General features: G+C 47.9%; 1 protein-coding gene across 2 annotated transcripts; it reads left to right on the top strand.

Annotated features, from left to right (window-relative positions):
- Positions 1-617: 617 nt before the first annotated feature.
- EDEM1 (ER degradation enhancing alpha-mannosidase like protein 1) lies at positions 618-27,954 on the top strand. Of its 2 annotated transcripts, XM_069561817.1 has the most exons (12): positions 618-1,288; positions 6,681-6,753; positions 9,855-9,958; positions 11,156-11,327; positions 12,352-12,535; positions 13,609-13,783; positions 15,735-15,855; positions 16,321-16,491; positions 18,502-18,575; positions 19,465-19,561; positions 21,658-21,861; positions 24,175-27,954. In XM_069561817.1, the coding sequence occupies exons 1-12, from the start codon at positions 777-779 to the stop codon at positions 24,262-24,264; spliced, it is 1,977 nt and encodes a 658-aa protein (XP_069417918.1). In that variant the 5' UTR covers positions 618-776; the 3' UTR covers positions 24,265-27,954. The 2 variants fall into 2 exon arrangements, 1 of the variants encoding a protein (XP_069417918.1); XR_011250884.1 differs by lacking the exon at positions 18,502-18,575.

The following is a 27,954-nucleotide window of genomic DNA, read 5'->3' as shown; positions in this document are numbered from 1 at the left end:
ATAACAATCTCTGTGAGAGATTCTTACAAGTTAGGGTGTTTTAATAAAGTGTTAAAGGTACAAAATAGGATGTATTAACAAAAAGAAATCAGGACACGGTTTTGTGCAGTCTTAAGCTAAACGGTAGGATCATCACCCCCACCAGGTAACAGACAAATGAAAAACCCTGCCCTACAGAAATGTCCTTGTTCCTCCTCGTTCCTTACGTCTTTTATCTGTCACCATCCCTAACATAGAGCTGGAGTGGTTTTCTTCCTCCCCAGGTCCGCGGGAAACAGGCTCTACACGGAACCGGGCGGGCCCGTGGCCACGTCCTTGTCCGGCAGCTGGCTGCTCCCGTGCCGCGCTCCCATTGGCTGGAAGTTGCCTTGTCCCGAGCCGGAGCGGCCCCTACTCGCCACGCCAGCCGGTCCGACTCCGACAGCCCAGGGGGCGGGGCCGGACGCCGGGCCGGGGGCGGGGCGGAAGGGAGGGGCGGGGCCTCGCGGCTCTGAGGACGTCCGGGCGGCCTATGGCGCGGTGGGGAGTCCCGGGCCGCTCCCTGCGAGGCCGGGTCGGGGCCGGGCCAATCCGGGCGACTGGGCGGGCGAATGCGGGGACTGGCCTGCCGGGCTCGAGGTGCTAGGGGTGGGGGGACAATGGGCCAGTTCCTGGTGCGTCACGAGGGAGTTCCTTAAAGGGGAAGTGAGCGGAGCTGCGGGGCGGGCGTGGGGTGCGGTGGTCGGCGGGGAAGGCCCCCCGCGTTTCAAAATAATGCCCGCGGCGCCCTCGCGACCATGCAATGGCGAGCGCTCGTCCTGGGGCTGGTACTCCTTCGGCTTGGCCTCCACGGAGTGCTGTGGCTCGTCTTCGGGCTGGGGCCCAGCATGGGCTTCTACCAGCGCTTCCCGCTCAGCTTCGGCTTCCAGCGCCTGAGGGGTCCCGACGGCCCCGCATCTCCCGCCTCGGGGCCGGCGGACCGGCCCGGGGGGCTGTCGGGGCCGTCGTGGCTGCAGCCACCGGCCCCCGGGGCGGCAGAGGGGAGGCGGCGGCGGGCTCCGCGGCGGCCCGGGCAGGGCGTGTGCGGCCCGGCCCACTGGGGCTACGTGCTGGGCGGCCGGGGCCGCGGCCGGGACGAGTATGAGAAGCGCTACAGCAGCGCCTTCCCACCGCAGCTGCGCGCCCAGATGCGCGACCTGGCGCGGGGCATGTTCGTGTTCGGCTACGACAACTACATGGCGCACGCCTTTCCTCAGGACGAGCTCAACCCCATCCACTGCCGCGGGCGAGGACCCGACCGCGGGGACCCGTGAGTAGCCCGCGCCGGCGAGACGCCCCGGAGCGCGCGCCGCACGCGCTTCCTTCCGTCGTCCGGGCGGGTGCCGCCTTGGGTCCTCCGGGTTCCTCCGGCGCTGCCCGGGTGTTTAGTTTACCGGGGGCAGCACCTGGCGTCTCGGCTCACCTACTTTGAGGTCGCCCTGGGCCAGGGGGCTGCGTGGATGGGCCGGTGGCTGTCTTCTGTCTTGATTCCCCTGGAATCTCTGAGTTACTGGACACCTGAGCCCTTTTACAGATGGGGAAACTGAGGCCCAGAGATCTGAAGGGACAGTGGCACTTACCGAGGACTGGCTTGGGCTTGGGGCCGGGGATGGAGGGGGACGCTTAGACATCCATCTCCAACCCTTTCTCCAGGTGAACGTCAAATCAAACTGAAATGCACCTTCAAGACGAGCTCTTATCTCCCCACTTCTAGCCAACTTCCACTTAACTGTATAAAAATATAAAAATTCAGGAGTTGATCCTGAGAAGAGACTTTTAAAGCCATGCAGTGAGTTGTAGGCAGAACAGGGCTACAGTCTTTCTCCTTTATTACAGGGACTGCTCCTTAGGCTGAGGATGGTTAGGTGGGAGGGGGAGAGAGAGACTGAGTGGTCCAGATTTAGGGTCCTGATACTCAGCGTGACCTTCCTTGCCCTGTAGGGTCTGTCCCATAATCCCCCTCACTCTCGTGGCAGAGCTGTGAGGAAAGGTCTGCCAGTCCTCCCGTTCTGTCAACCGTGTTTGCAGAGGCTGAGCTCAAGGGTCACCGCTGTTGACCTCAGAGTCCAAGAGAACAGTACTCCCAGCTGAGGACCTCTTAGCTGGAGGGAACCAGTGTGCCTTGACAGACACTGACCCTGTTAGACTGGATAGGTGACTGTGTTTCTGTGGGTCGCTCCCCTCGGGTGGGACTGGAGGAGTTGGCCTGCTGGGCTCTTTGGACATTTGAGGCTTGTGATTTCCTTCACCTGATGAGAAGCAGCCAAGTTCAGTCCTTAGGTCCTAAAAAGGAACCCATACGCTAAAGGGGATTGAAGAGTTTTAAAAATGGTTTGATTATCTACAAATTCTTGTTTTAAATTGCATTTGGAGAGAATGATTTTTCATGAAGCCATGGGCACATCCCGGGTTAACTTAGAAGGACTGGGCCTTTCTAGAATTGTAGGAAACTGATAAGTTATTTTTTCATGTTTCACTGTATCAGGCTTTATACACAGAAGTGTATTTTCTATCTCAATTTTTTTGGGGAGAAAATTTTTAATTCAAAAATTTAAAAAATATTACTGGACTCTTCCAGATTGGAGGAAATTGAGTTGTTTTGCTTAACTGACTTTCTTTGCTTCCTGATGACATATGCTGATGATTGATTTGGTTTGACTGTTCAGTGACAGTCTGGATAAGTTGGAGTCAGGTCGCTTTGAGACAGATAGATACGTTGCTATTGGAAAGACGGAGTTAGAAATATCGAAGGGATACTGTATGAGAAGTTGTGCCCATAGGTTAATAATAAACGTTTTGGTTAGTCAGCCTTGGTGTCTTTGAGGAGATGAAAGAGCTCTGGGATTATGGCGGCCTTGAGTAGACCCTGGCTATTTGTAAAGTGAAAAGTTGATTTTTCTTCCTCCTTTTCCTTTAACATAGCTGCTCTCACACTTTAGTATATTTGAGGGAACAGTAGGCCACATTTACATCTCTGAAATAAATAGCCCGTAATAAATATATTCCAGATAATTATTTTAAGCAGATGTATTCTTATAATTGTTGTCAAGTGAATTCTCATGATTCATGTAAAAAATAAAATAACAATTTGAATAATGTGTAAAAAGTACAGAAATGAAATGCGAGTGCTAAACATACGTGTCTTTTCTTTTTAGTCACATTTACTTAAGGCTTAACTTGCCTGTCTTGTTTGACTGGAGATAGGGTGAGAAGTATTGACATGAAATAAATAAAACCGGAACACTGTTTAAAAATAGCAACTGTTTCTGTCCAGCTACAGATCACTATGCAAACTCAATTCCTCTCACATCCCCAGTTTGGGCTGGAGGATCCAAATTCAGGTCCCTTCAAGTAAATCTGGACATTAAAAATTTGCAGTCTCATGAACCAACAATGTTATTTCAGACCTTGGGTATGTGACCCTTCTTTGCTTTCTGCCCAACGCTATTGCAGTTCAAACAAGAAAGCAAATCAAACCAAACCTATACTGGCTCCCACATGGACTGGTTCCTAGGCACCTCTCGTTTAGGATGGCTCCTCCACATTCCTCTTCCTTCCTGAAATCCTGGCCTGTCCAGAATCAGGCTCAAGTCTTTTTTTCCATGACGTCATTGAACTGTTTGAAGATGACTGTCCTTGATCTACTCAGTTCTCCTTTTGGGTCCTTTCCTTGAAGCTGCTGTTCCACGTTTTAATATCGCATGACAGTTGAATAGTGTTGTGAGTTCACCTTCCTTTCCCTGTGTCTTGTCTCCCCAGATTATCAAATCCCTGGAACACAGGGACTATTTGTTATATTACCTGTGTGCCTACCCAGCACCAGGTAGATTTCTGAGCAGGTTAAGTATATGTGGGGGGATTTTTTTTTTTTTTAACACATACCTTTAATTTTGAACACACTATGTGAGCATTGTTAGCAGCATCACCAGAAGTTTTTTTATAAAAGGCCAAAGTTCTCTCCATCTTCTCTGTTCTGGGTTGAGAAGAACCTTAAAAGTTCAAAGTGGGATGAGGGTCATGAATATAGCCATACATGATGAATTAAGTGGAGTGCCGTTGTGATTTGGCAGCCGCTTATGTGGAAAGATGAGCACTTCTGAGCCCAACCTGTTACCGATTCTTAAATACCCTTCCCTGTACCAGAAGTTTGAGTTCCAGGCTGAATGGTGATCAAGAAGGTCTCTACAGAACCTGAATGGAATCTTGATCGTTTGGTGGTGTTAGGCCAAGAGGCTTTTGTGATGTTTATTTTTTCCTTCCTTCCTCTCTCCATTTTTCTTTTCTTCTCTCTTGGCACATTTGAAAAGAGTGTGTATCAGTGATCTGGTGAAAAGAAAGTGAAAGTGAAAGTTGCCCAGTTGCTCTTTGCGAACCCATAGGCTGTACAGTCCATGGAATTCTCCAGGCCAGAATACTGGAGTGGGTAGCCTTTCCCTTCTCCAGGGGATCTTCCCAACCCAGGGATCGAACCCAGGTCTCCCGCATTGCAGGGGGATTCTTTACCTGCTGAGCCACCAGGGAAGCCCTGATATGGTAGAAAATAATTTAAAGGTGTTTTAATGAATGCCTTAGATCTTTTGAGTGGATTTGTCTGACTGAATGGAGAGAAGGAAGTGCCAGTTATCACAAATACAGTTTTTCCTGTGACAGCTCTTGTACTGGTTCTTTGTCAGCAACTGCAAGGGTGTTCTATTGAGAAGTATTTTAAACCTGAGTCCCTTTTAGCTATGTCCTAAAAGGAAAAGCACAGTAAAACATGGGACGGAGTACAGGGCTCCAGTCCAGTCACTCCTTCCAGGGGCTGGGGCAGGTGGAGAGGGTGACAGATGCCGCAGAAGAGGGTATTGCTCGGGAAGGTGGTCACACGCGCTTCACCCAACATCTAACCTGGAGGCTGAGTGATGAGGGGCCCCGTTTTCTGCTGAGATGGGTGGTTGGAGCCAGCTCTTTGTTTCTGAACAGCAGAGCAAGGGAGGTAAATATTTAAGTCCAGGAGAATGATCTGGAGTTGGTTGAACTGAGGATCTCTCTGTCTGTTTGCCCTTCTCCAGCTTTTGACACTTCCTATACCCTTTCTGGCTGGCACCGTCCTTGAAGTGCAGATTTGAACCCGCATCTCTTGTCTTGAGAGGACCTTTTACAATCGTGTACGTGTGTTTAGAAAGAATCAACAGCTAGAAGCAGCAGGTGCAGTTCTTCAGCCGTGCTGTGTGCTGGCTTCATGGCTGTGAGACACTGGTTTGCTCTGGTTCCTAGACAGCCCCTTCTAGATAGCCTGCTGCACAAAATGTAGGTAAAGTTTTGCTATACCTTCTTTGCCCTAGACTAAGTGGCATAAGCAACATAAAACTAAGGTTCAGGCAAGAGAAGATGTGAAGTGTTGGAGCTGTTTGCGCCTACGCCATGTGGGCCCCAGCTAAGGCAGATAAGAGGCCTCTGAGAGAGCAGAGAACGCGTTAGGAGCACAGAGATGCTTGCTGTCCCCAGGAGTGTGGGACAGGACCCTTTAGAGACACCCAAGGAGTAGGTAACGTGGTCTGGGGATTGGGTGGAAGATATCATAATATCGGAGCATCAGTTGCTGAAAATAAAACGAGGGCTTTTTCACTTCGGTCTTTGATATGCATAACCTTTAAACAGTCATCCTGTTTCCCTCCTTACGTACGTCTTTTTCATTTCTCTCCTCAGTTTCAAATCATTTCAAGCTTCTGCAGGTATTAGTACTTCCTGGGTCTGCAGGAATGGGATGGGAATAACTGAGCCCCCTAGAATTTGTCAAACCGACTTGATGACTTTCAGTCTTTCTCCATCCCCACCTTTCCCAGATATGTTATTGTCGTCTTGGTGGGTTTTTTTTTTAGTGTTACAAACAACTTGTCAGTTAACCTCGCTGCGGTCCTGAAGTTGGCGTCTGAAGATGATTTCAGAATGGGCGATGGGTGTTGATTGTGGGGCAGGAGGTGTGTGGCAGAAGCATTAAGACAGCTCTCGATAAGAGAAGCCCTGCCTTTGTTTCTGTTAAAATTCCATCCTGTTAAAACTCCTCAAGATTCATGGAGCTGTGGGGTTGGGGTGGGAGTGGGGGTTGGGGGGATTCTTTGGGTGAGATGTTAGTGAAACAATGTAGAAAGCAGTTAATTTATTCCCCCCCCCACCCCCCCCACCCCCGCCCAAAGGGCAGATAAGTGAGATGGGGACGGTAGTTGAGGTATTTATTTGCTGCTTTGTGTGTGTAATCTGACACAGTGTCTGATTTCTGTATTCAAGTTTTAGTTACAGACAGGTCATGTGACAGGGCCTCTCCTTTTTCATTCCTAATGATTTCGAAATCAGAGCTTTTTGAAGCTAGACAGAGAGATCATCTATGGCGATACAACTGGGTCTCAGACAGAGCAACGACTCTTGCTTTCCATCTCCTTGCTTCCTGTTCCATGCTCTTTTTTTATACCATAGTATAAATGCATGCGTCTCTGCTCTCCTGCGACTCCGTAGAGGCTGTCCCTTGTGTGGCAGAAGGACCATTGCCCAACTGATCCGTCCACAGGAGTCCCTGAATAAATAAAGGCTTCCAGCAATTTTAGTTTCTAATGAGTGTTTAGTTTTATTGTCTTTTTTCCCCCCTCTTTTAAAGTACCTTTGTGTAATTTTCATTTCTTTTTCAGCTCAAATCTGAACATCAATGATGTGCTAGGGAATTATTCCCTTACTCTGGTTGATGCGTTGGATACCCTTGCAGTAAGTGTTCGGCCTTATTTATTTATTTATTTTTTGAAGTTAATTAAGATATTTTGGAGTTAATACCGTTGCTTCCCCCCAGGGATGAGAATTCCAGGAAATGTGATACTCAGAATGTATTCATAGCTGTTGTTTAATGAGCTTAACACGGAGAGCAAGATAAACACTGAAGGTGAAATGAGGGGAAATGTGATCCCCCTAAAAATGTGGAGAAGGCAGTGTGATTATTTTGGGGAAACCTATTTTTGTCCCAGTTTCCCACTATTTTATTCCTTAAAGGAACCAGTTTACAGTTACTGGAGTTAAGATTTCAAAGTGAAAGTCAAGATCTCCAGGAGAGAAGATCCCCTGAAAGGTCCCACAGCTCCTGACTCCCTGAGAGCAGGTCCAAGCCCTGGTCCCAGCCTCTGCAAGAGACCCTCTGTGTGAACACTCTTGTGTTCTTTGCTTTCTGAGTTTCATGTGGACACTGCCCACTCCAGACTTGGGCTGCCAACTCGGAGACTGCCTTTACCTCCTCAGGCCTTATCGGTTTCCCTCAGCTGGAGACCTCGGGACACATTTGCACGTGGAAAACAGGCCGGCCCCTGCACGGTTCTTATTACCAGGCTGCCCTGTGCACGTGCTCTGCATCATGGCCAGGGCTTGTAGTTCCAGTGGAATGTTAAAGTTTCCTTATAAACCTAATTTTACTGCCTCTTGGCTCTTCTTCATTGTTTCAGCACACTTTCACCATTAGAAAATTTTTACTCTAGCCAATTCCCAATCCTGCATTTTAACTGTCCTTAAAAGAGTTTAAAACTGTCAGGAGTTAGAATTGGGTAATTCCAGCTAAGTTTGCATGACGGCTGTCCTAGATTTTGGCCAGCAGCAAAATTACCAGAACCTGGGGAGAGCTTGGGTGGTCTTTGTGTGTTCTCCTGGGCTCACGGTCTGCAGGAAGTCCAGGGTTGCATGCTGCCAGGCTGTAGTTGCACAGCAGTTTAGTTTCCCTTCTGTTTAATTTCTCCTTCTCAAGAGATGGCTGCTGCCTGTCAGTATCCACCGTCATCAATCAGAATGGGCCCAGACTAGTGTTGTTGTTTGGTCACGCAGTTGTATCCAGCTCTTTGCGGCCCTGTGGACTATAGCGCGCCAGGCTCCTCTGTCCTTGGGTTCTCCAGGCCAGAATACTGGAGTGGGTTACCATTTCCTTCTCCAGGGGATGTTCCCAACCCAGGGATCAAACCAGGTGTCTCCTGCATTGGCAAGCAGATTCTTTCCTGCTAAACCTACCAGGAAAGCCACCCGGACTAGCATGTTCATCCTAATTAGAATTAACTCGTTGAAGATACCAGAGGCTAACTCAGCCTACAAATGTTGCTTAAAAAAAAAAAAATCCTAAGACATATATATATATCTAGCTTATGAAAGGCCACCTTTCCTCCCTGAGCCCTCTCATTTGGTCCCATTGTATCTTTATATCTCTCTGCCGTGCTTGTGAAGTACAGAGACCTTGCCCCTGTTCATCACTGCACTCTGTCCACACCTCATGGTGTCCGATACATGGTGGGAGTACAAATAGGTGTTAAGAAAATGAATTTTGACGCATCTGACATTTCCCAACACAGATTCCAAGGGTGTGCTCCTGCAAAGGAGAATTCTGTTCTCAAATGAACTTGAGAAATCCTCCCAGTCTGCCCACTCTTAGAAAGCCACTGTGGACACCAGCCTTTTCAAGGCTGTGAGAAGTTCTGCAGTAAAGAAGTAATGCTTCTGTCCAACCCAGCTCTTCTTAAGCCTGAGTAAATGATTTCAGAGCATCATTACTCTGTTCTGTAGCTTCTAAAACGGTAAATTACAAGGTGTCCCTGAAACCTTCCTCCTCTGTCTTGCATGTGCTCTGAGCTCATATCAGCATCTGCAGCTGCTAACAGATTCTGCTGCTGGTGAACATCTGTAGGGAAACAGACCCATTTCTGTGGTTTTCACAGTAGAAATATCTGGTCTTTGATGTACACTGCAGCCTTCTTTTTCAGATGTTACTTCTGTTGAGGTTTCCCTTTGCTTTTGCTGACATTTTAAACAAACTGTAACAGGTGTATTTGGGAAACACTCAGACAATAGCAGTCCCTTGACTACTTTATGCAACTTGCAGCAGGATTGCATAATCTTGTTAAAAAACAAAATTAAAAGCCAGAAGAGAAACTGTACTTTCTCTGCATGGAACAGCAAAATAAGAGGGGGAGAAAAAGACAAAAAGATGCACTAGATCAATAAATACTAGGAGATAAGAAACACTTGAAAAAGTAGTATCTGAATGGCATCATTTGTTTTTTCTTTCTTTTTTTTGGATGTGTCCTTATGCTGTCATTATAGTCCCAGGGTGGTCATAAAATTTTGAACAGCATGAAAACATTTCAGTTCTGGTTAATTTATCAAATTTTATGCTCAATTTGCACTTCACATAAGAGAGAGAAGCTTGGAATGATACCATATCCACACACCCAAAAATAGGAATCATAATTCTAGAATATTTTTCACAGAGGACATAAGGCTGGTTACTTGCGTGTTGTGTTGGTTTTGAATGGCATTGGCCTTATGCTGTCCTCCCAAAGATAATACCACTATTTCTCAATGTGTTCAGACATCTGGGTAACAAGCAAAGAGTCAGTTTCCCAGATGTTTTAGTCTCCTGGGAGCCAAGCGCCCAAGCTGTTGAATTCTTTGAGGAACAGAGGGAATATCGTGTTTTTTGTTTCTTTTATTTGGGGATTGGTTTTAACTCATTTCAGGAACTTCAGGAACTGTAATGCCTGCTTTGCTAAATAATCAGAGTGAAGCTGAGGGAGGATGAGGAGGGGTGGTGACGGCTGCTAATGATTTTATGAGGCGTTATTGTCAAAGTTTTGCCGTCTGCAGATATAGTTCTTCAGTTTGGTGGAAATGGGCTTGCCATCTGTCCCAGAATGTATTCTAAGAGATAACGGGCCTTTTTTGTGTTTCTCTCCCATGAGTGGCAAAACCACAGCACGTACACATATTCAGATGATGTGGCCCAGCTCCTGCGATCATGTAACCTCAGTGTCATTTCATAATGGCTTGTGTTCCTCTTTTTAAAGATAATGGGAAATTCATCCGAGTTCCAGAAAGCAGTCAAGTTAGTGATCAACACAGTTTCCTTTGACAAAGATTCCACCGTCCAGGTCTTCGAGGCCACCATAAGGTAAAAGGATTGTCAAACAGACTGAAAGCCGGTCTCGTGTGTGTGAGTGAGGGGAATATCCCTGTGAGGGTTCATGGGCCACAGGGTCCAGCTGGGGAGTCCATGTAGACCTCATGGGCTCAGTGTCCCCTTCTCATCTCTTTTGGATGGATCAAAATTGAAACAATTGGCCATTTCAAAGTAATTCCATTTGGGGCTGAATAGAAAGACACTTTAATGTGTATTTAAGATAGGTGTCCCTTTAAAAGAGTTTTTCATGATTTCACTTTACGTGTGGTCTCATTTCCTTCACTGTGTCCTAGGAAAACCCCTGTGTATTTCTGAAGAAATCAGTTTCTCATCTCACCTACCACCTGCAGAAAACCACTGCTGACCATGTGGGTCACTTTGCTCCCTGTGTGTCTTTCTCTCTCCTTCCTTCCCCCCCCTACCCCCCTAACTTCCTCCATCTCTCCCTCTAATGTATTGACTCATCCTTTATATCTCACCTTTTTAGTTTGATAGACTGTGACGGCTTTCCTCTTCCACTGAAACTTTGAAAATTGTATCACTGCATAACATTCCAGATGTAGCGTTTATTTAAAGTTCTGAAAAATGTCACAGTCTACTTCAGCTCATTGGAGGGGACATGAACTCATGGCCCCTGAGGGCTGGGGATGTAAGCTGGTGGCCTCCACCTCTCAGTGGGCCATTCTCTCCTCTTCTCTTCCTCTTCCTCTCCTTGCCTCTGCACCAGAAGTTGGAGAATTTCATGTTGTTTGGCAGCCAGAGCTACAAGAGTTACTTGGTATTTGTTATCTTGCTCTTTTCTCTTTTCTTGTTTGGCTGAGTTTTCTCCCCCAAGTGAGAGAAACCAAGAGTAGTTTATTAGTACTAAAAAGTGATATTTATGCTGGGACTGATGAGGCCGCTCCCTTGTGATGAGATCATGACGATGACCAACCAAGATTATCACTAGAAGTGGATATTCTCAGTAGACTCAGATGAACGGATCACCTTCTCCCTTTCAGTAGTGTGCTTTGCTAGCAATTGATTGTCCCCTGTAAAGGGCCAGAAAGAATGTCGGGGGGTCAGTAAGTTCAGGCCCTCTGATTCAGGCAGTGCTAAGTCCATAGGGGATTCGAGCCTGCTGCCGTCATTCTGAACCAGATTGGACAGCCAACATGATTATTATTCTTTTGTTCTTCCTGTCATTAGGGTCCTGGGGAGCCTTCTTTCTGCCCACAGAATAATAACCGACTCCAAGCAGCCCTTTGGCGACATGACGATTAAGGATTATGACAACGAGCTGTTGCACATGGCTCATGACCTGGCCGTGAGGCTCCTCCCTGCCTTTGAAAACACCAAGACTGGCATCCCCTACCCTCGGGTAGGTGGACGGTTTCCATAACTCACCCCCTGACTGAATGAACACTCTTTGTTGATGAATTTATTTGTGGGAAGGAGTGGGGCTGATGTGGGAGAGGAAATCCATGTCCTTGAGAGAATTTAGCCCTAAATACGATATACATCGGTTTTAACTCATTCAGCCTTTACGGAACACCTATTGTGTGCTGGGCATAGGACATATCTGACTTATCCTTGCTCTTAAGGAAGGTATGTTCTTCTGCTCAGTCTTCTTAGCCCCCTTTACAGGTGGGGTTTGTATCCTGTGCTACAACAAAACAGTGAGGGGAATTTGGCTTCATTTCTGACCTGGGTCCATTTCCCCAGACACCCTCACACCTATACCATAGGAGTTCAGTGTATGTTGTTTCACCGGGACCTTTCAAATAAAGCCTGTACAGACCAGTAAGTTAGCTGCTGATTTAAATGCAAGATCTGGAAGAAGATTCTATCTTTGTGGTGTCTGATTTGCTGAGCCCAGAGCTCCTCTGGGAATTGAGTCAGGCTCTGGGTAACCAGTGGAGAACTGCCAGACCTCAGGAGCCTCCATGATGGAACAGGCTGTCTCGCTCTCGCTGGGTGCCCTTTCTCTGCCAGCCTGAGATTTGTTCATGTTTGCTGAGCAGGACTGGCTTCATAGCAGCTCACTTACAATTTCTACATGATTCCACAGATTGCCTTTGTCCCCCATGCCAAAGCCTGGTGCTGCATAACCATGAAGAGAACCTGGAAATCTGCTGATAAGAGGCATATTAGTGAATAGTGTTATGTGATTCCCCCAAGACTGGCTCTTATGAATAACACGGGGCTCTGGTGTTCGTATCATCTTGTTTGTGTGTCTTAAACTCGTTCCCATGTTTGTCCCGGGTGTAGAGCAGGAGGCAGGGGCTGACTCAGCCTGCAGTAAGCTTGGTTCCTTAGTGGAGTGTGGTCACTGTGACTTGGCCTCCTAGCCACGTGAGTTCCTTGACTGTTGCCACAAATCCTTTGTCTCTTTCTGTCCCCAGGTGAATCTAAAGACAGGCGTTCCTCCCGATAGCAATAATGAGACGTGCACGGCCGGTGCCGGCTCCCTCCTGGTGGAATTTGGGATTCTAAGCCGACTGCTGGGGGATTCCACGTTTGAGTGGGTGGCCAGGCGTGCAGTGAAAGCCCTTTGGAGCTTGCGGAGCAGCGACACGGGATTGTTAGGTGCGGGGACGCTGTCAGGTCCTGGTGCCGAGAGCATCGCCCCCTTTCCTTTCCTCTTCTCTGGGGCCCTTCCTCCTCTCCACTCCTTTTTCCTTGTGCCATGGAACCTGAAAATTGGCAGCTCAGAGTGGGGTCCCCTCAGTGTTTCTCCATGTAACTTTTCTCTTAGAGGGAGGCTGGAAGGTTTGATGGCGTGGAATCATGCTTTTCCTATCTGAGGGCTCCCTTCCGATTTGAATCCCTTGGCATATTCCACTTGAAAATAATTGTTAATGGGAATGCTATAAAAAGAGCTGCCTCAGAGGCAAATGATGTTGCTTCAGTATGAGGTTCCAAATATAGGAATTTAGAGTTAACTGGTAAAGTGACTTTCTCCTTTACAGAAATCTCACTGTGTGATAGTATGTTGAAAGCCAGATTAAACCAGTATTAGATTTTTCTGTTTTTCCTCCAGAATTTTGGTCAAGACATTATTAAAAAATTATTTCAAACATACTGAAAAATTCAATTTCCTACTGAAGTAGGAAAAAGGGTCATGAATAAAGAGCCCCTATGTACTCATTATTTATCTTCAATAATTATTAGTATTTTACTAGCTCAAGATGTTATCTTAAAATAGGTTGTTGCCTCTTATAACCGTCTTATTTTGAGAAATATTTTCTTGTCACTGGGAGGGAACTGGATTGGGGGTCCTGGAGCCTAGAGTGTCATTGCAAAAGTACCGCCATTTAAAAGTGATTTTCGATTATTCCTTCGTTTCTCACAAATTTTTTAACAACACGAAAAATGAAATAGTCGCCCCATTTGTCACCCAGTGTCACCCCAAACTGTCAACTTTAAAATTTTCCATAAGCCCTTGCAGCCTGTCACATGAAACTTTTGTATACAGCACTTTTAAATCCTAATATAGATATTTTCAGTCTTCCTTCCATGTGTCAAATCATGCAAGAGGCCTTGTACCCTTGCCTCCTCTTCCCTGTGCGGGGTGAAGGTACTGAGGAGCCATGGGGCTGAAGTAGGAGGCCTCCTGCCCCTCAGCCCTGGGTTCTGATGAGCTCCACTTATTTTCACAGGCAATGTTGTAAATATTCAGACAGGCCACTGGGTCGGCAAGCAGAGTGGCTTGGGTGCCGGACTGGACTCCTTCTATGAATACCTCTTGAAATCTTACATTCTCTTTGGAGAAAAAGAAGACCTAGAAATGTTTAATGCTGCATATCAGAGTATTCAGAACTACTTAAGAAGAGGGTATGTCTCCTCACCGCCTGTCTCCTTGTTCCGTTGAGCAAGTAGAATGTGTCTTGAGGTATTCAGTTCACGGGCTCTGGTCTCTGGCCTCATTTTACTGCCTCCTACTTGTTAGCTGGTCATTTGGGGATGAAGTGGTGTATTGGCTCTTTACGGCTGTGTAACAAATTACCCTGAAGCCTAGTGGCTTAAACAGCGAATGTTCTCTCGCCGATTCTCACGAGGTCGCCCACAAGCTCTGGGCAGGGGCTGCAGCCATGTCATGGCTCAGGCCAGGCTGGAGGGCTCCCTGCCAAGCTTCGGTTGCTCCCTGGCTGTGGCCGGAGGTCTCAGTTCCTTGCCACATGGACCTCTCCATAGGCGGCTCATGGCAGCTGGCTGCCCCAGAACGAGAGGTCTGAGAGAGACAGAAAGAGACCCTCCAGAAACCGCCCTGTGCTTTCACGCCCTAACCTGGGAATGACAACCAGCACTTCTGCTGGACTGTTGGTCACACAGACCAAGGCTGATGCAGTGTGTGAGGGACGGCACAAAGGTGTGACAGCCCAGAGGCAGGGGTCACTGGGGGCTGCCGCAAGGAGTGACACTTCCCTGGGTTTCTCAGGCTTTAACTGTACGTAGAGCTGTCTTGTAGCACAGTTGTTTTGGTTCACTCTCCAGAGAAGTTAGGTTCCGTCTTTATACTTGATGAGAGGGAGGACAGGTACCACATTTTTTTTTCTCCTCTATGTTTGTTTTCTTAGTAATTATTTTTTATCTTTTTAAATTAATTTTTATTGGGGTATAGTTGGTTTACAGTGTGGCATTAGTTTTTATTTCGCTGTATACAGCGAAATGGCGTGTTTGTTGAAAACAATACTGCTTGCTGCTTGTCGGTTGTGCATTCAGGATGGCAGAGAAGTGCCATTTGAAGCTGCAGCAGCTTCTGCCCTTTGCCTCCTCTCTCTTCCTGGGTCTTCCCCTGTGCACTTGGCATCTATGAAGTGGCCAGTGCAAGTGACAGCTACTGAGTTGCCTGCTTGGTAGGATTTTCTCAGACACATTTCCACCCTAGCTGTTGTACGAACATGTGAGTGCTGTGTTTAGGTAAGAGGCTGTTTGGCCAGAGTTCAGTCCTTTTCGCTTTTTAAAGCCCCTGCATTTACTAAATCGAGTGGTAGTCCCTCAGCTCCTTGCTCTGATGTGCTCCTCCAGGCCCAGGCCCCATGGTGTAGGATTCTATTAGAGACGAGACTCTTGTGCAGAAAGAACTAGGCTTCCCCACTCAGGTCAAAACTGACTCACTGTATATACCAAATGGAAAGTGAAAGTGAAAGTTGCTCAGTCATGTCCGACTTTCGTTCCCATGGACTATACAATCCAGGGAGTTCTCCAGGCCACAATACTGGAGTGGGTAGCCTTTCCCTTCTTCAGGGGATCTTCCCAACCCAGGGACTGAACCCAGGTCTCCCACATTGCAGGCGGATTCTTTACCAGTTGAGCCACAAGGGAAGCCCAAGAATACTGGAGTGGGTAGCCTAATCCTTTCTCCAGTGGATCTTCACACCCGAGGAATCGAACAGGGGTCTCCTGCATTGTAGGCAGATTCATTACCATCTGAACTATGAGGGAAGCCCTGTACAGAAATGCTTTTGCATTGGCTGGAAAATATGCCAAATTACATGGAAATATTAGTCAAACCTGCATGTCAAAGTGCTTTCTGCTAAGTGCAGTGACAAGTCAGTGTGTTACGATGGCCAAGTTCAGAACTTTTGTCTTATAGTAGGTGTCATCTCGTGCTAGAGGACTGTATTGACAGGGAGAGGGGTTCCATCTCCAAAGGTTTAAAGAATGTATTGGGAGCAAAGGTTGATGTTGATTCCGCTGAAGTGAAGCTGCTGGGGGCTAATGGAGGAACAGGGCTAGAGCTGTGTCTCTTCCTTTTCTCTGACCATTCTGCTTGGCTCCTCAGTCGGGAAGCCTGTAACGAGGGAGAAGGGGACCCGCCCCTCTATGTCAACGTGAACATGTTCAGTGGGCAGCTCATGAACACGTGGATCGACTCTCTGCAGGCCTTCTTCCCTGGACTGCAGGTATTTCACAATTCTATTTGCTCAGTGAAAGAAGTCATTGGAAAGGGTTCCGCCCCCTCTTTTCTTTTTATGGTTCCAGAATGTTCTCTGGCTCCTTCAGATTTGGGCAGTTCATGGCACAGTATGTGTCCATTATTCTCTTTGAAAATTACTCCACACTGAACCAGCACAAAGCCATGCCTGAAGAGTAAAGGGTGTAAAATTTCTGGACGGTCCATCTCTCAGTTGTCGATGCTTTGCTCATGAGGAGTTGGCCTCTTGTCCTCTGCAGGCCTCAGGGATGTGTGCTGATGGCCAGATGGGGGGTGGCGTCTGCCCCACAGGCAGCTTTTGGGTCGGGTTTGTCTCCAGCTGTGTTTGTGGATCAGATAGCCAGTGGGTGAAGGGGGAGCCCAGGGCCCATGTGTCACATCCTGCCACTGTGAGAGCCCCACCCTAGCCTGGGGCCCTGCGTCTCTCCCGCAGGTTCTGATAGGAGATGTGGAAGACGCCATCTGCCTGCATGCCTTCTACTACGCCATCTGGAAGCGCTACGGGGCCCTCCCCGAGAGGTACAACTGGCAGCTTCAGGCCCCCGACGTGCTCTTCTACCCGCTGAGGCCCGAACTGGTGGAGTCCACGTATCTCCTCTACCAGGTACTGCTGGGAAGACCTGGAGCAGTTGGTTCACAGGGAGTGCTTGCTGGCAGGTGGAGAACCAAGTTACTTCACAGTGACTGTTGGGGTGACCGCCAGCCCAGAGCCTGTGAGCGCGGAGTGTAAACTGTGGTTCCACAGGACAGGGAAGGCATCCATGGTCACATACACGTGTGACCCACATTCTGCAAAGCTGGCTCCTGTCTTCACTCCAGGACTTGTTTCTCCCATCCTTAAAACAGCCAAGAGGCAGATTTAGTACTCACTGTTTTCCAAATATATTGGACCAAAGAACTCTTCTGGGGTGATGCATTTTTGTCCTCATGTACTGTGGAACCCTGGGCTGTGTAAATTATTCAGATGAACGAAGTCTGTTTCTTAGCTGGAAAGGGAATCACCTGGGATTCATCTGAATACCTATTTTTGTTTAATCCTTAAAAAAAAAAAAAAACAAAAAACAGTCTTTCTCTTTTGTGAAATTACTTGAATGCCAGAGGAAATGTCACTTTAACTGAAGAATCTTCTCCCCCACAGTTTAAGGCAGATATTTATACCTCTGTGCACGCAGTGCATATGTATACACTGAGAGCTGTCAGCCATTTGCAAATATAGCCCCAGAGCTGCTCACTTTCTGAGAGGCTGGCCCTCCGTGTGTTCAGCAGCCGTATAATGATGTGCGTAGTGGGCAGGCCCTTGCAAGGAGATCTTACGAGCTCTGCTAGCAGGATTAGTGTTGTAGTTTATTTTTATTTTTTCATTTTGACTGCACTGGGTCTTCCTTGTGCTGCGTGGGCTTCTCTCGTTGCAGAGCATGGACTCCAGAGTGTGCAGGCTCAGTGCTTGTGGCACATGGACTTAGTTACCCCGTGGCATGTGGGATCTTAGTTCCCTGACCCAGGATCAGACCCATGTCCCTGCATTGGAAGGTGGATTCTTAACCACTGGACCACTGAAGAATTCCCAGTGTTGTAGTTTAGATTTATTCAATAATTTTTTTTTTTTTTAAAACACCAAATCCTTGCCATTTGCTTCTACAAGAGGGAGAAATCCTGTGCAGCTGGTAATTGACCTCATGGGGATAGAGAGACCTCGTGAGTTGTAGGTAACCTGTCAGAGGAGGAGCCAGCCTATGACTCAGCCTCCCTGGACTCAGGGCCGAGTCAGGCCACTCACGCTGCAGGGGTGACTCGGCACTGTCTGAGGCCTCCCCGTAAGTTGAGGTCTGTTGCCCTTGGGTTTAGGCTCTTGGCTTCTGTCACTGTTTCTTTCCTCTTGCAGCTTCTTCCTCACATTGCCTATTTTCTTAGAAGCCAAAGAAATCTTCGGCTTTACCGCCTTGCCCTCTCCCTGCACTCTCCTAATCCAGAGACAGGGACTTTGTGGTCATTTGCTTCTGCTGCTGCTGCGGGGTTGGCACTGGGAATGGACTGTAGGTTTCCCCCAACTTTTAAAGTAGTTTCGGGAGGAAGGTCTAGTCCTCCCAGAGAGTTCTTCTTCCCCTCACAAAACCATCTGTGAGCCTGTGACAGAAGAGGCAGCCGCCCCGGGTCTGCGTCCTGGGGGCGATTAGAGAACAGAGAGCGTGGAGGCCCCTGCAGATGCTTCAAAAGTCTTGTCCAGCAGTTCTTCCCAGCGCTGCGTGTGGAATGGAGGCAAAGTCCTGTTTTCCTGTGCTCGCGGCTGATGTTTCTGAAGAGTTCTGAGACAACACAGAAACTGGATTTGTCCTTAGATGCAGGACTGTCATGGTGGGGATCAGGAGAGCCGAAGGCAGGGGGTTGATCTGCCCTGGAAGCAGGCCTTCTTGCCATCTCCAGTCTGACATTCAAGTTAAGCAGGTTGGAGGTGCACTTTGACCAGAATTCACAGTATACCTTAGTCCTTTAAACGTGCGAGACCCTGCAGGATAAAGTGACCCCGCCTCCTCGGGGAAGCCCTGCAGGCAGCACCGTGTGTGTGGATGGCGTGTCCCAGGCCCCGCTGGATCACATTCTCTCATGTTCTCTCTAGGCAACCAAGAATCCCTTCTACCTCCATGTAGGAATGGACATTCTGCAGAGTCTGGAAAAGTACACAAAAGTCAAGTTAGTTTCCTAAGTTCCTTCCTCTTCCTGTTGACCACTTTTATTTTGAGTCGTTCTGGGGTAATAATATTCTATTTTGTGTTTTCGCTTTTTAGAACAGACCTTTAATGTTAATTTTGCAGGGAGATTCCTTACTTTTTGTGTAGTAGAACCTGCCCATTATAGTGTGAATTTAAAAAATTCTTTTAATTCACAAAAAATTGTTTTTCGCCTTTGTTCCTGTAGAGTTCCAGAGGACTCTATGGGCTCTTTTTAAGAAACTTATTTCCTTGTTATACAAAAAATACATATACTAAAAAGTTAAGGGAGTATAGAAAATATAGAAGTAGATTATCACTGTGATCTCCATGTGCAGAGATAACTACTATTAGCATTTAAGTATAGAGTCCTACACTCTTTTTTATACATTTATATATGTCTGTAATGTGTGTATATGTGTATGAAAACTAAATTTTGTGACCTGCTTTTCTTAACCTAGTAATAAATAAATAAACCTAGAAAATAAATATTTTCTTAGAAAATACTGTTTTAAACCATCCGAATGAGAAGTCAGTCTATAAATCTTGGGACAGGAAATGTAAATCAGTCCTTTGGAATTTGTTGCCAATCAGTTTTCTTGGTGTCTTGTCATGCTTTTGTCAAACACTCTCCACCACCCTTGTACCCCTTTCCCCACCATTCACCTGATGATTTGGCTGCCAGACCATTTTTTAACGAATTTTCAGTCAGTTGAGGCTACAAAAAAGGTAGCCTTTAAACCCACCGTATTTTATTTTCCCCTGTGGCAGTTGATCATTTGGTTATTCTGTTAATAGATGGCTTCTGCCTCTTAAATGAACAAGCAGGTGGGAGGGAGCACTGTGGGACTGACGGGACGATTGTTTCGTAGGTGTGGCTACGCTACGCTGCATCATGTCATCGACAAGTCCAAGGAGGACCGGATGGAGAGCTTCTTCCTCAGCGAGACCTGTAAATACTTGTATCTGGTACGTGTGCTGTGAGATTGACCCAGAGTGTTTCATTCTGCTGAAAGCAGGCATGCCTTCTTTTTTTTTTTAATGGGAGGATAATTGCTTTACAATGTTGTGTTGGTTTCTGCTGTACAACAACATGAATCAGCCATAAGTATACGTATGTCCCCTCCCTCTGGAATCTACCACCTCCCCACCCCGATCCCACCCTGTAGGTCATCACAGAGAATATCCCTGTGCTATACAGCAAACAGGCATGCCGTTTGCCTTCCATCTAACATACATGAGCAGGCACTGCTCCGTGCTGGGCATCTCGCTGGCCCAGGGGTGCCACCCTGTCAGAAAAAAAGCACATTGATGTGTCCTCTGTGGTTCCTGGCCTCATGGAGGAAGTACTGCCCAGAACACACACACACACACACGGAGACCTAGCATCACGCAGCATGTGGAGTGCAGACAGCAGTTCTTAGAGGACCCTTGTGAGCCTGGGGGTTGGAAGGCTCCTCTGAGGAAAAGAGCAGGGTCTCAGATCTCATTTTCCCTGACATGTGTGTTCCCGTGAGACCCACAGCCCAGCCAGCTCTCTGTCCAGACACACATGCTCACCTGTCTGGGTAGAACTGAACTTCTGGATCTGGAAGAAACCTTTGGGATCATCTGGTCGGTGTTCATTCTTCCCCTTGGGATCTGCCATCTCCGGAGGGAGGTCAGGGGTCTTGCTTAGGTTCTGGGGGTGGTGACGTGGCAGAGCCGAGGCTTGAACAACCAATCCTGAGTCCTTGTCCAGTGCTCTTTTCCACTTGGCTACTCAGCCGTGGACGTGTGAGGCATTTGCACCAGGGCGTGAGGCTGCTTTCTTGCTCTCCAGGCTCCAAAGGTCGGGACGTCCTGGTGGGGAAACAGCATGGGGATAGCCATCAGTGGTGATAGGTTTCCCATATCTAGTTCAGTGGTTTCCAAGCCCAGGGGCAGCTGGGTTGGAGTCACCCTGTTAAGATTAGAGCTATGTTGAGTTGGAAGCTTCAGAAGCAGGCCCAGGAGTCTGTCATTCTGCCAAGTGGCTCAGATGGTTCTTCCAGACATCCCGTCCTGCACCCTTAGCGTCTAGGATGTTCACGGGGCAAATCCTGGAGTGAATGAATGAAGGAGACCCCCAGGGCGTTTGAAGGGAAAGAACTCGGTCTGGTCATGGGGGGAGGGGGAGAACCTGGGCTGGCCCTGTTCTTCTCCTTCGCTCCTGCTGAGTGCTTTTTTCTCATTTGTACAATACTTGAGATGCCTGTAAGGTTTTTTCCCATCTTGAAGAGATCTGTCCTACATTTTGTCTCGTTTGTCATTTTTTGCACACCTGCGTTTTCCCACTCTGACCTGTCCCTACTAGGCTAGGTCTTCTTTCTAGATGCCCTTGCTGCACCCTTCTTCACCCCCATGCCCATTGCTGAAGGAAGGGGCTGCCTTGGGTGCCCTGTTCCCACAGAGCCCATGTAGGAATGGGTGTCAGGGCCAGACCCTGGGGATCCAGTGAAGAATCAGCCATGTACCTCCTTCTCTATGGAGTTTTTACAGGTTAGGGCTGAGGTGGGGGCCAGTTCCTGAGTCCCAGCACTTGAACTCTCAGGGGAGCAGGGTGAGGAGCATTATCTGGGGCCTATATAGACTAGTGTCACTGGGGCCTTAGCCCTGGGCTTTCTAACCTTTAGGCCTAGATGGGGTCAGGGAAGTTCAGGCATCTGAACTTAAACATAACTGGTGATTCTGCCCCACGGGCTTCCCAGGTGCTGCTAGTGGTAAACAATCTGCCTGCCAGTGCAGGAGACATAAGACGCGGGTTTGATCCCTGAGTCAGGAAGATCTCCTGGAGGAGGGCATGGCAATCTACTCCAGTATTCTTGGCTGGAAAATTCCATGGACAGAGGAGCGGGGCTGGCTTCCAGTCATAGGGTCACAAAGAGTCACACTGACTGAAGCCACTTAGCATGCACACTTCACAGCCTGGGTTGGTCTGAGAGCTTAGCAAATTCTTATCTCTAAGTAGTCTGGACTCACCCCTATGAATTAATTCCAAACATGCTACGATTGTATCTGTTTTTCCGCCCCCCCCCCCCCACTAGCTCTTTGATGAGGAGAACCCAGTACACAAATCTGGAACCAGATACATGTTTACCACTGAGGGACACATTATATCTGTTGATGAACATCTCCGGGAGTCACCGTGGAAGGAGTTCTTCTCTGAAGAGGGAGGGCCGGACCAAGTGGGAAAGTCTGGGCACAGGCCTAAACCTCAGGAGCTGAACGTCATCAACTCCAGCTCCAATGTAAGTTGCTGTCTCCGGGGGTGATTTGTCTGTGGAGGAAGAGAAAACACTCCTCATCATGTTGTCATTCAGGGGTCCTGACAGAATATTCCTGGCACCCGCAGCTTGGGTAATTTGAGAAGTTTCAGCAGGGGGCCGTTTCTGTAGGTGCCGTCAGGGTGTAAGGACACCGTGGGGGCAGCCGCCCGCCAGTGCCCCGGGCTGAGGTGCTGGCAGACAGGGTGGTCATGGGAACCCTGATGCAGAGAAGCCTGTGCCCAGGGCGGCCTCTGGGCAGGAGCCACTGCTCTGGGGGGGCTTCTGTGACTGCGTGGGGAGGGGGCTGGCAAAGTGAACACAGCGCTTCTGATCCGCTGGAGCTTCTTGTGGGCCAGCCCCACCAGGAGCCTGAGGGCCAGGGAGCCTGTGCACAGCGTCCCTTGGGTCAGGACGTCCCTGGAGGTCCAGTGGTTATGACTCTGCTCCCCCAATGCAGGGTGCATGGTTGACCAGCTGTCAGGGAACTAAGATCCCACATGCCATGTGGTGGAGCCAAAAAATTCTTAAAGTGCAAGACGTATCTGGCCTCACTTAAAGGTTGGGGGGCACTGCTCAACTGGGCACGCTTGGACTATCCCCGAGAGCAGTGAGGAAGGTTTGGAAACAAATCCTCAAGTCTTTCCTTTTAGCCAAAGGTAGTTGTGTTGATTTGAGCCCAGCAGGATGGTCTGGATGTGGGCGCTGCATCCGGTGATAGAACAAACCTCATGATCTCACAATGCATTGTATGCCAGCTTCCTCCACAGGAAGAGCCTCAGTTGCCAAGAGTCCTGCCACCTCCCCCCAGGCTACCTGGGTTAGGGCATGCCCTCTCATCCCAGACTGTACTTTTTCCTTTCGTGACTCATTGAAAGTCTTTATTATCAGTCTCTGAACTAAATCAACAGGCCGGAGCAGAGCAAAGTCCTTGAAATTTCCATTAGGCCATGGAGTGTAGGTTAAATGAATAAAATATAACTGAGAAGGAAAGGGAAGGGCAGAAAGAAAAGTAACCATCAGAGTTAGCATTTATAGAGTTCGCATGTGCTGAGCACCAATCAAAGTGCTGAAATTAAGTATGAGAAATTCTCATAGCAGCCCTGGGAGGGGTAGGTAGTCAATGTGTCTGCTGATGGAAGCAGCGAGGCACTGAAAGGTTCAGGTCACACGGCAGAGCACATGGTGGAACCCAGACTTGGACTGAAGGAGATGCTCGCTTCACAGACCAGATCCCGTTGTGCCAGGCGCCGGGGATGTGGGCCAGTCATTGTGGTCCTAGTGCCGGTTGGGCTCAGGGTCTGGTGCAGACGGAGATCTGCCCCCGCCGAGTGCTCGTCAGTAGGAGGCTGTGTGAAGTGCTGTTGGGACATGGAAGACGGAGGAATTAGCCTGCTGGCAAGCCAAGGAGGGCTTCACTCGGGAGCTTGATTCTCAGTCGCTACTGGAATGATGAGGGGGAGGTTTCAGAGGGACAGGCAGAAGGCACAGCTCCTACAAAAAGCAGGAGCTGGGAGGGAGCGTGGGGACCACCTGAAGGACCTGTCAGTCTGGATCTTGCAGAGATGAGGCCCTGGGCAAGCGAGTTCCAGTAAGAGCAGCAGGGAAGTGTTTTTCTGAGGAGGGGCATGAATGTATGTGGAAACTGCTTCCACACAGCACATTTGGCTCGCAAACTTAGGTCCCCTCTGAGAGAGAGGAAGAAGAAAGCTTGGCACTCTTAATCATGTAAACTCAGAAAAGCAACAGGTTTCAAATAGCCAAAGTTTTTTGTCTTTTTGCAATTCTGGATCGATTGAACACCCAAGGGATGCAGCTTTTAGTCCGAACCATCTGTGCTTGCACGCGTGTATGTCTTTATTTTTTTGACCACACCTTGCCGCATGTGGGATCTTAGTTTCCCGAGCAGGGATCGAACCTTTGCCCCCTACAGTGGAAGCATGGAGTCCTAACCTCCAGGGAAGTCCCTGGGTGCATGTCTTTAGTTTCCCTGGTCTCCGCATCTTCATCTGTAAATTACATCAGTGGTCCTAAACTGGAGGTACCTGTGCTCCTCAAAGGACATCGGGCAGTGTCGGGGGACATTGGTTGTCACACCTGGGGGTTAGGAGTGAGGGGCATATAGGCGCAGAGGCCCAGGGATGCTGTTAACCATCCTGCAGTGCCCAGGATAAGCCCAAAGAGTCCACAGTGCCAGGATGAGAAACCCCAGGGGAGGTCATCTGGTCACCCCTTCTGAGGGATTAACACACAGGGTTCTAACTCATTCAAATGGTACTGCATTGATTTTCTTTCCAGTGCAATCGGGTCCCTGATGAGAGGCGATACGCCCTGCCCCTAAAGAGCATCTACATGCGGCAGATTGACCAGATGGTGGGCTTGATTTGATCTGCCCTCCCCCGTGTGGTCTCCATCTGAAACTGGACCCCAAACAGCTGAACCCCGGGCCAGGCCGAGACCCACCCTGAAGTGGAGGAGGATGGAAGTCTGGCCATCCACGATGGTGTAGGAATTTCTTTCCAGCTCCCCGCGCACATCTGGTAGATCCTTGCACACTTTAGTGTTTCTCTTCTGTTCAGTAAAGTGCCCTGTTTGTCTTAAGGATATACTTTGAAGTGGAAAGGTACGTAGAAGTTGGCCTCTCACGATGTGCACCATGGACAGGGTGTCTTTGGCTGGATCCTCAGAGCTTCCTGCTTCGGGGTCTGTCAAGTCGAGTCTCCTCTGCCCGCGCTCGTGTGACTGCAGCCTGACTACCTCTCCACCGGAGGACTGTGAATGAATTTCTGTGCAACAGGCCCTGCGGCTCCCCTGACCGCTCTGTTTATTCTGTTTAGTTATCCTCTCTCCGGATCACTGGGCTCCTTCCCAGGTCTCCTCCCTGTGACTGTCAGTCACTTGGGGAAAAATCCAGTTATACGTCTGTGCCCCGTGTGATTGTCACAGTGACAAGATTATCTGCTCACAAAGGGAGCCGAATTCTAACAGGCAGTCTCTTAGGTTGTCACATCACCGTTCAAGAGCCTGACAAGTAGGTCTTCCAGGTAGTGGTCTCTGTTTCCCATGAGCTTACCTGAGAATCTCCCACGGTTTCAGAACCAGGTGCCTTTTAGGGAGAGAAAAATACCTGTGATCATCTGAGTCTTATATCTGCCAACCAAGGATTCTCAGTTTTGACTGTGTTTGGGTTGGGATTGTTTTGTTTTTGTTTCCTGTGTCTAGTGCCAATTAGCCAAGTCAGGGAGAAAGAAACGACCAGATGACTTCCTGGTGTCTTTGAGCCGTTTCTCTGTGTAATATAGGCTTTCGATTAGTGCCTTATATTTTTGTTTGGGCCACTGGATGTCACAGCTGCTGCTATGGTTTTAGCAGGCTTGTTTCGTATTGCCATGGTGAGACCACAGTGAAAGGGGGATGGGACAGGGTATCAGGTAGGTAAATTCTGAAAACTTCTTGGCCCATTCTTACCTTTCAGCCTGCTATTTTAAGCAAGCATATATACGAAGGAAGTCGTGCTAAAGCACCTCTTTTCTTTGTTGTCATTATTTCCTTAGCGAGAATGGACTATGTCTCTTTGAACTTGTGCAGAGTGCTCAGAGAAAGCAGAGGTGGGCTTGAACCCTGAACTTGGCTTCCCTGTAGCGTCAGAGGTTGAAACGAATCTTCGCAGAGAGGGTAGGAAGTCTCTTCAAAACCTCCAACTTCACCTGTCCTGTGTGGTGCCCTCGTTACTGCTGGCACACTTCAAATGATTTTATTTTAGTCTTTTTAAAGCTAGAAGAGAGGGCTGTGTAAGCCATTGCATTTCCTTTCAAAAGAGAAGAGTTTTATTCTTCTTGAAAACTTGTTTTACTGTTTTTAAAATGGATATATAATTCAATTCTTTGAGATTTCTAGAAAAGGGATTTTCAGTAATGTCACAGTCATCAATGCCTGTCTTTTTAACATTTACTGTGCAAATTGTTTAAAGGAAAAAAAAACCCACATCAAATGCTTCTTATTCTACATTTTTTGTTCATTTTAGAAGCATTCTGTTTATCACAGTGTCTCACCTACTGAATAGAAAATTTTCTTTGAGAATATCCTATATATTTTCAATGTTTTCATTGCTTCATTGAAACCGCAATATCCATTTAAATACACACACATGCACAAGGGGCCCTGTGCCTTTTCTCCAGGTAAGCCAAGGTGGGACTATCAGTGAGCCTCTTGGGAGAATGGGACACCTCAGAGGAGAAAGTGGGCCCTCTGTGATCACGTGGTGATGTGATCACACACCCACAACCCCCTCCTGTGGGCTCAGGCATCCCATCGCCCCTCCCACTCTGGACCGGGGGCCAGGGCCTGAGTGTTTCAGAAGCATCTCAGGGCCACAGGTTGACAGAAGACATGTTCCCTCTCAGTTTCCAGGCCCTGGACTTGTACCAGTTGTGAGTCCGAGGGTGAGGGGCTCATTCTCACCCTGGTTGCCAAGCTTTCAGGTTGCCCTCAGTGAATAGATGCCAGAATGCCATTTCTTGCTAGTTACAAGAGAAGGTTCTCTGAGCCACATTCAAATCTTGCTTTCTTTTTGAAGATCAGGATGTCGACAACTGTGATGTGTCCTGCAGGGTTTTTGCTGTTCCTTCTATTCTGTGTTGGAAGAGATCAGGGAGGGGAGGGCTGAGGAGAGGAGTGTCAGGGGAAGTCCCTTGCTCTGTGACTTGCCCCGGGAACACCCTGATCCCAAGCGTTCCATACTTTGGAACAGCCCGCACCATCCTTGTATTCCCATGTGCAGCTAGTGTCTAAAGACTCCGCTTTAGTTGACTCAGTGAAAATGGTTTTGCCAAACCTTTGTGAGAAGCTACCTTACAGCTACCTTTGTGGGTTGAGTTGAAATCTATCCTCCCAGAGTTCTAAATCATTCCAGGGCAGGCTTCGTGGGTTGAGATGGTATAACTGAGGGATTCTGTTTCCTGGAGGAGGAGGAGGTGATGAGGGAAGTGTTTGCTAGCTCTCTGATTGTTCTGGCCAGGGTGAAAATCAGCTTCCATGTTCAAGTCTGTCCTTCAGAGCTTCTGCATCCCCAGGTTCTGAGGCTGTCCTGGGTCACAGGGCAAGAACACACACTTCAGTAGTTTTCTAGGTAGTTATGCTCCAGGATGGTGTCTGTTCAGGTGGAAGTTAGTCTCTAGCTCTCTGGCTGGATAAGTGCCAGGGTGCAATCTGAGGGTCTCAGCTGAATTCCTCTCTTACCTCCTTGCCATGTCCCCCACCAAAGAAAAACACCCCTCAGCCATTTTCTTAGTTCACTTGATTGAATGATTGCAAACTGTCATCCTTTGCTTTGGGTTTCACAGACGCAATATCAGACATTCCTTTTTCCAGAGGTCTTTCTCTTTTGCTGATTTCAAATTTAATGCTGGTTAACAGGTCGGGCTGGATGATTGCCCTAGCCCTACAGTGGCTGAGCAGGAACTTTAGGGAAAAAAAAATCTTTATCTTTCTTTCCTTTTGCATTCCCAGACATCCAGCTCCTTCTCTAGTGCCTGTTCCTGCAGGGCAGGGACTCTTGTGAAAGTGAGAAGAGGGGGGTGTCTGGGCTGTGTCTCCAGGTTTTACAGGGCTCAGGGTTGTGTTCCCAACTTGAATCTGGATGTGAATCTGGCGAGAATGTCAAGTACCTGTGGACCTTCCCGATTCATTACCCCCTTCCTTCTTTCTGAGAGGCAGAGAAATAATATTTTGAAAGGTATTTTTAGTTTTAAATAGCAAAACACAAGCTGTATATTTTATTTATTATGCCCAAGAAAGGTAAATCTGTTTTTACAAAAGGACAAAAATATAGAGTTGGAATCTCTGGGAAAACCTATTGAAATTCACAAATGCTTCTGTCTGTAATGTGCAATATGCTTTGCAACTAAAGATGATATTTTATGTGTAATCTGTAAATAAGAAATGTATTTAAATTAAAAGGGAGCTTTTTGTAAAAGGACCAAATGTTCTTTTATAAATGTACTAAGAAATATCTTGCTCTTGGAAATTTATTAGGATTTTTATGAGTAATTTTTATTAAAAGAATTCTTTTTTTTTTTT

The sequence above is a fragment of the Ovis canadensis genome, chromosome 19, assembly GCF_042477335.2.
Source record: "Ovis canadensis isolate MfBH-ARS-UI-01 breed Bighorn chromosome 19, ARS-UI_OviCan_v2, whole genome shotgun sequence".
NCBI lineage: Eukaryota > Metazoa > Chordata > Mammalia > Artiodactyla > Bovidae > Ovis > Ovis canadensis.
Note: the sequence above shows the minus strand (reverse complement) of the source record. Positions and strands in the feature narration are given on the sequence as shown.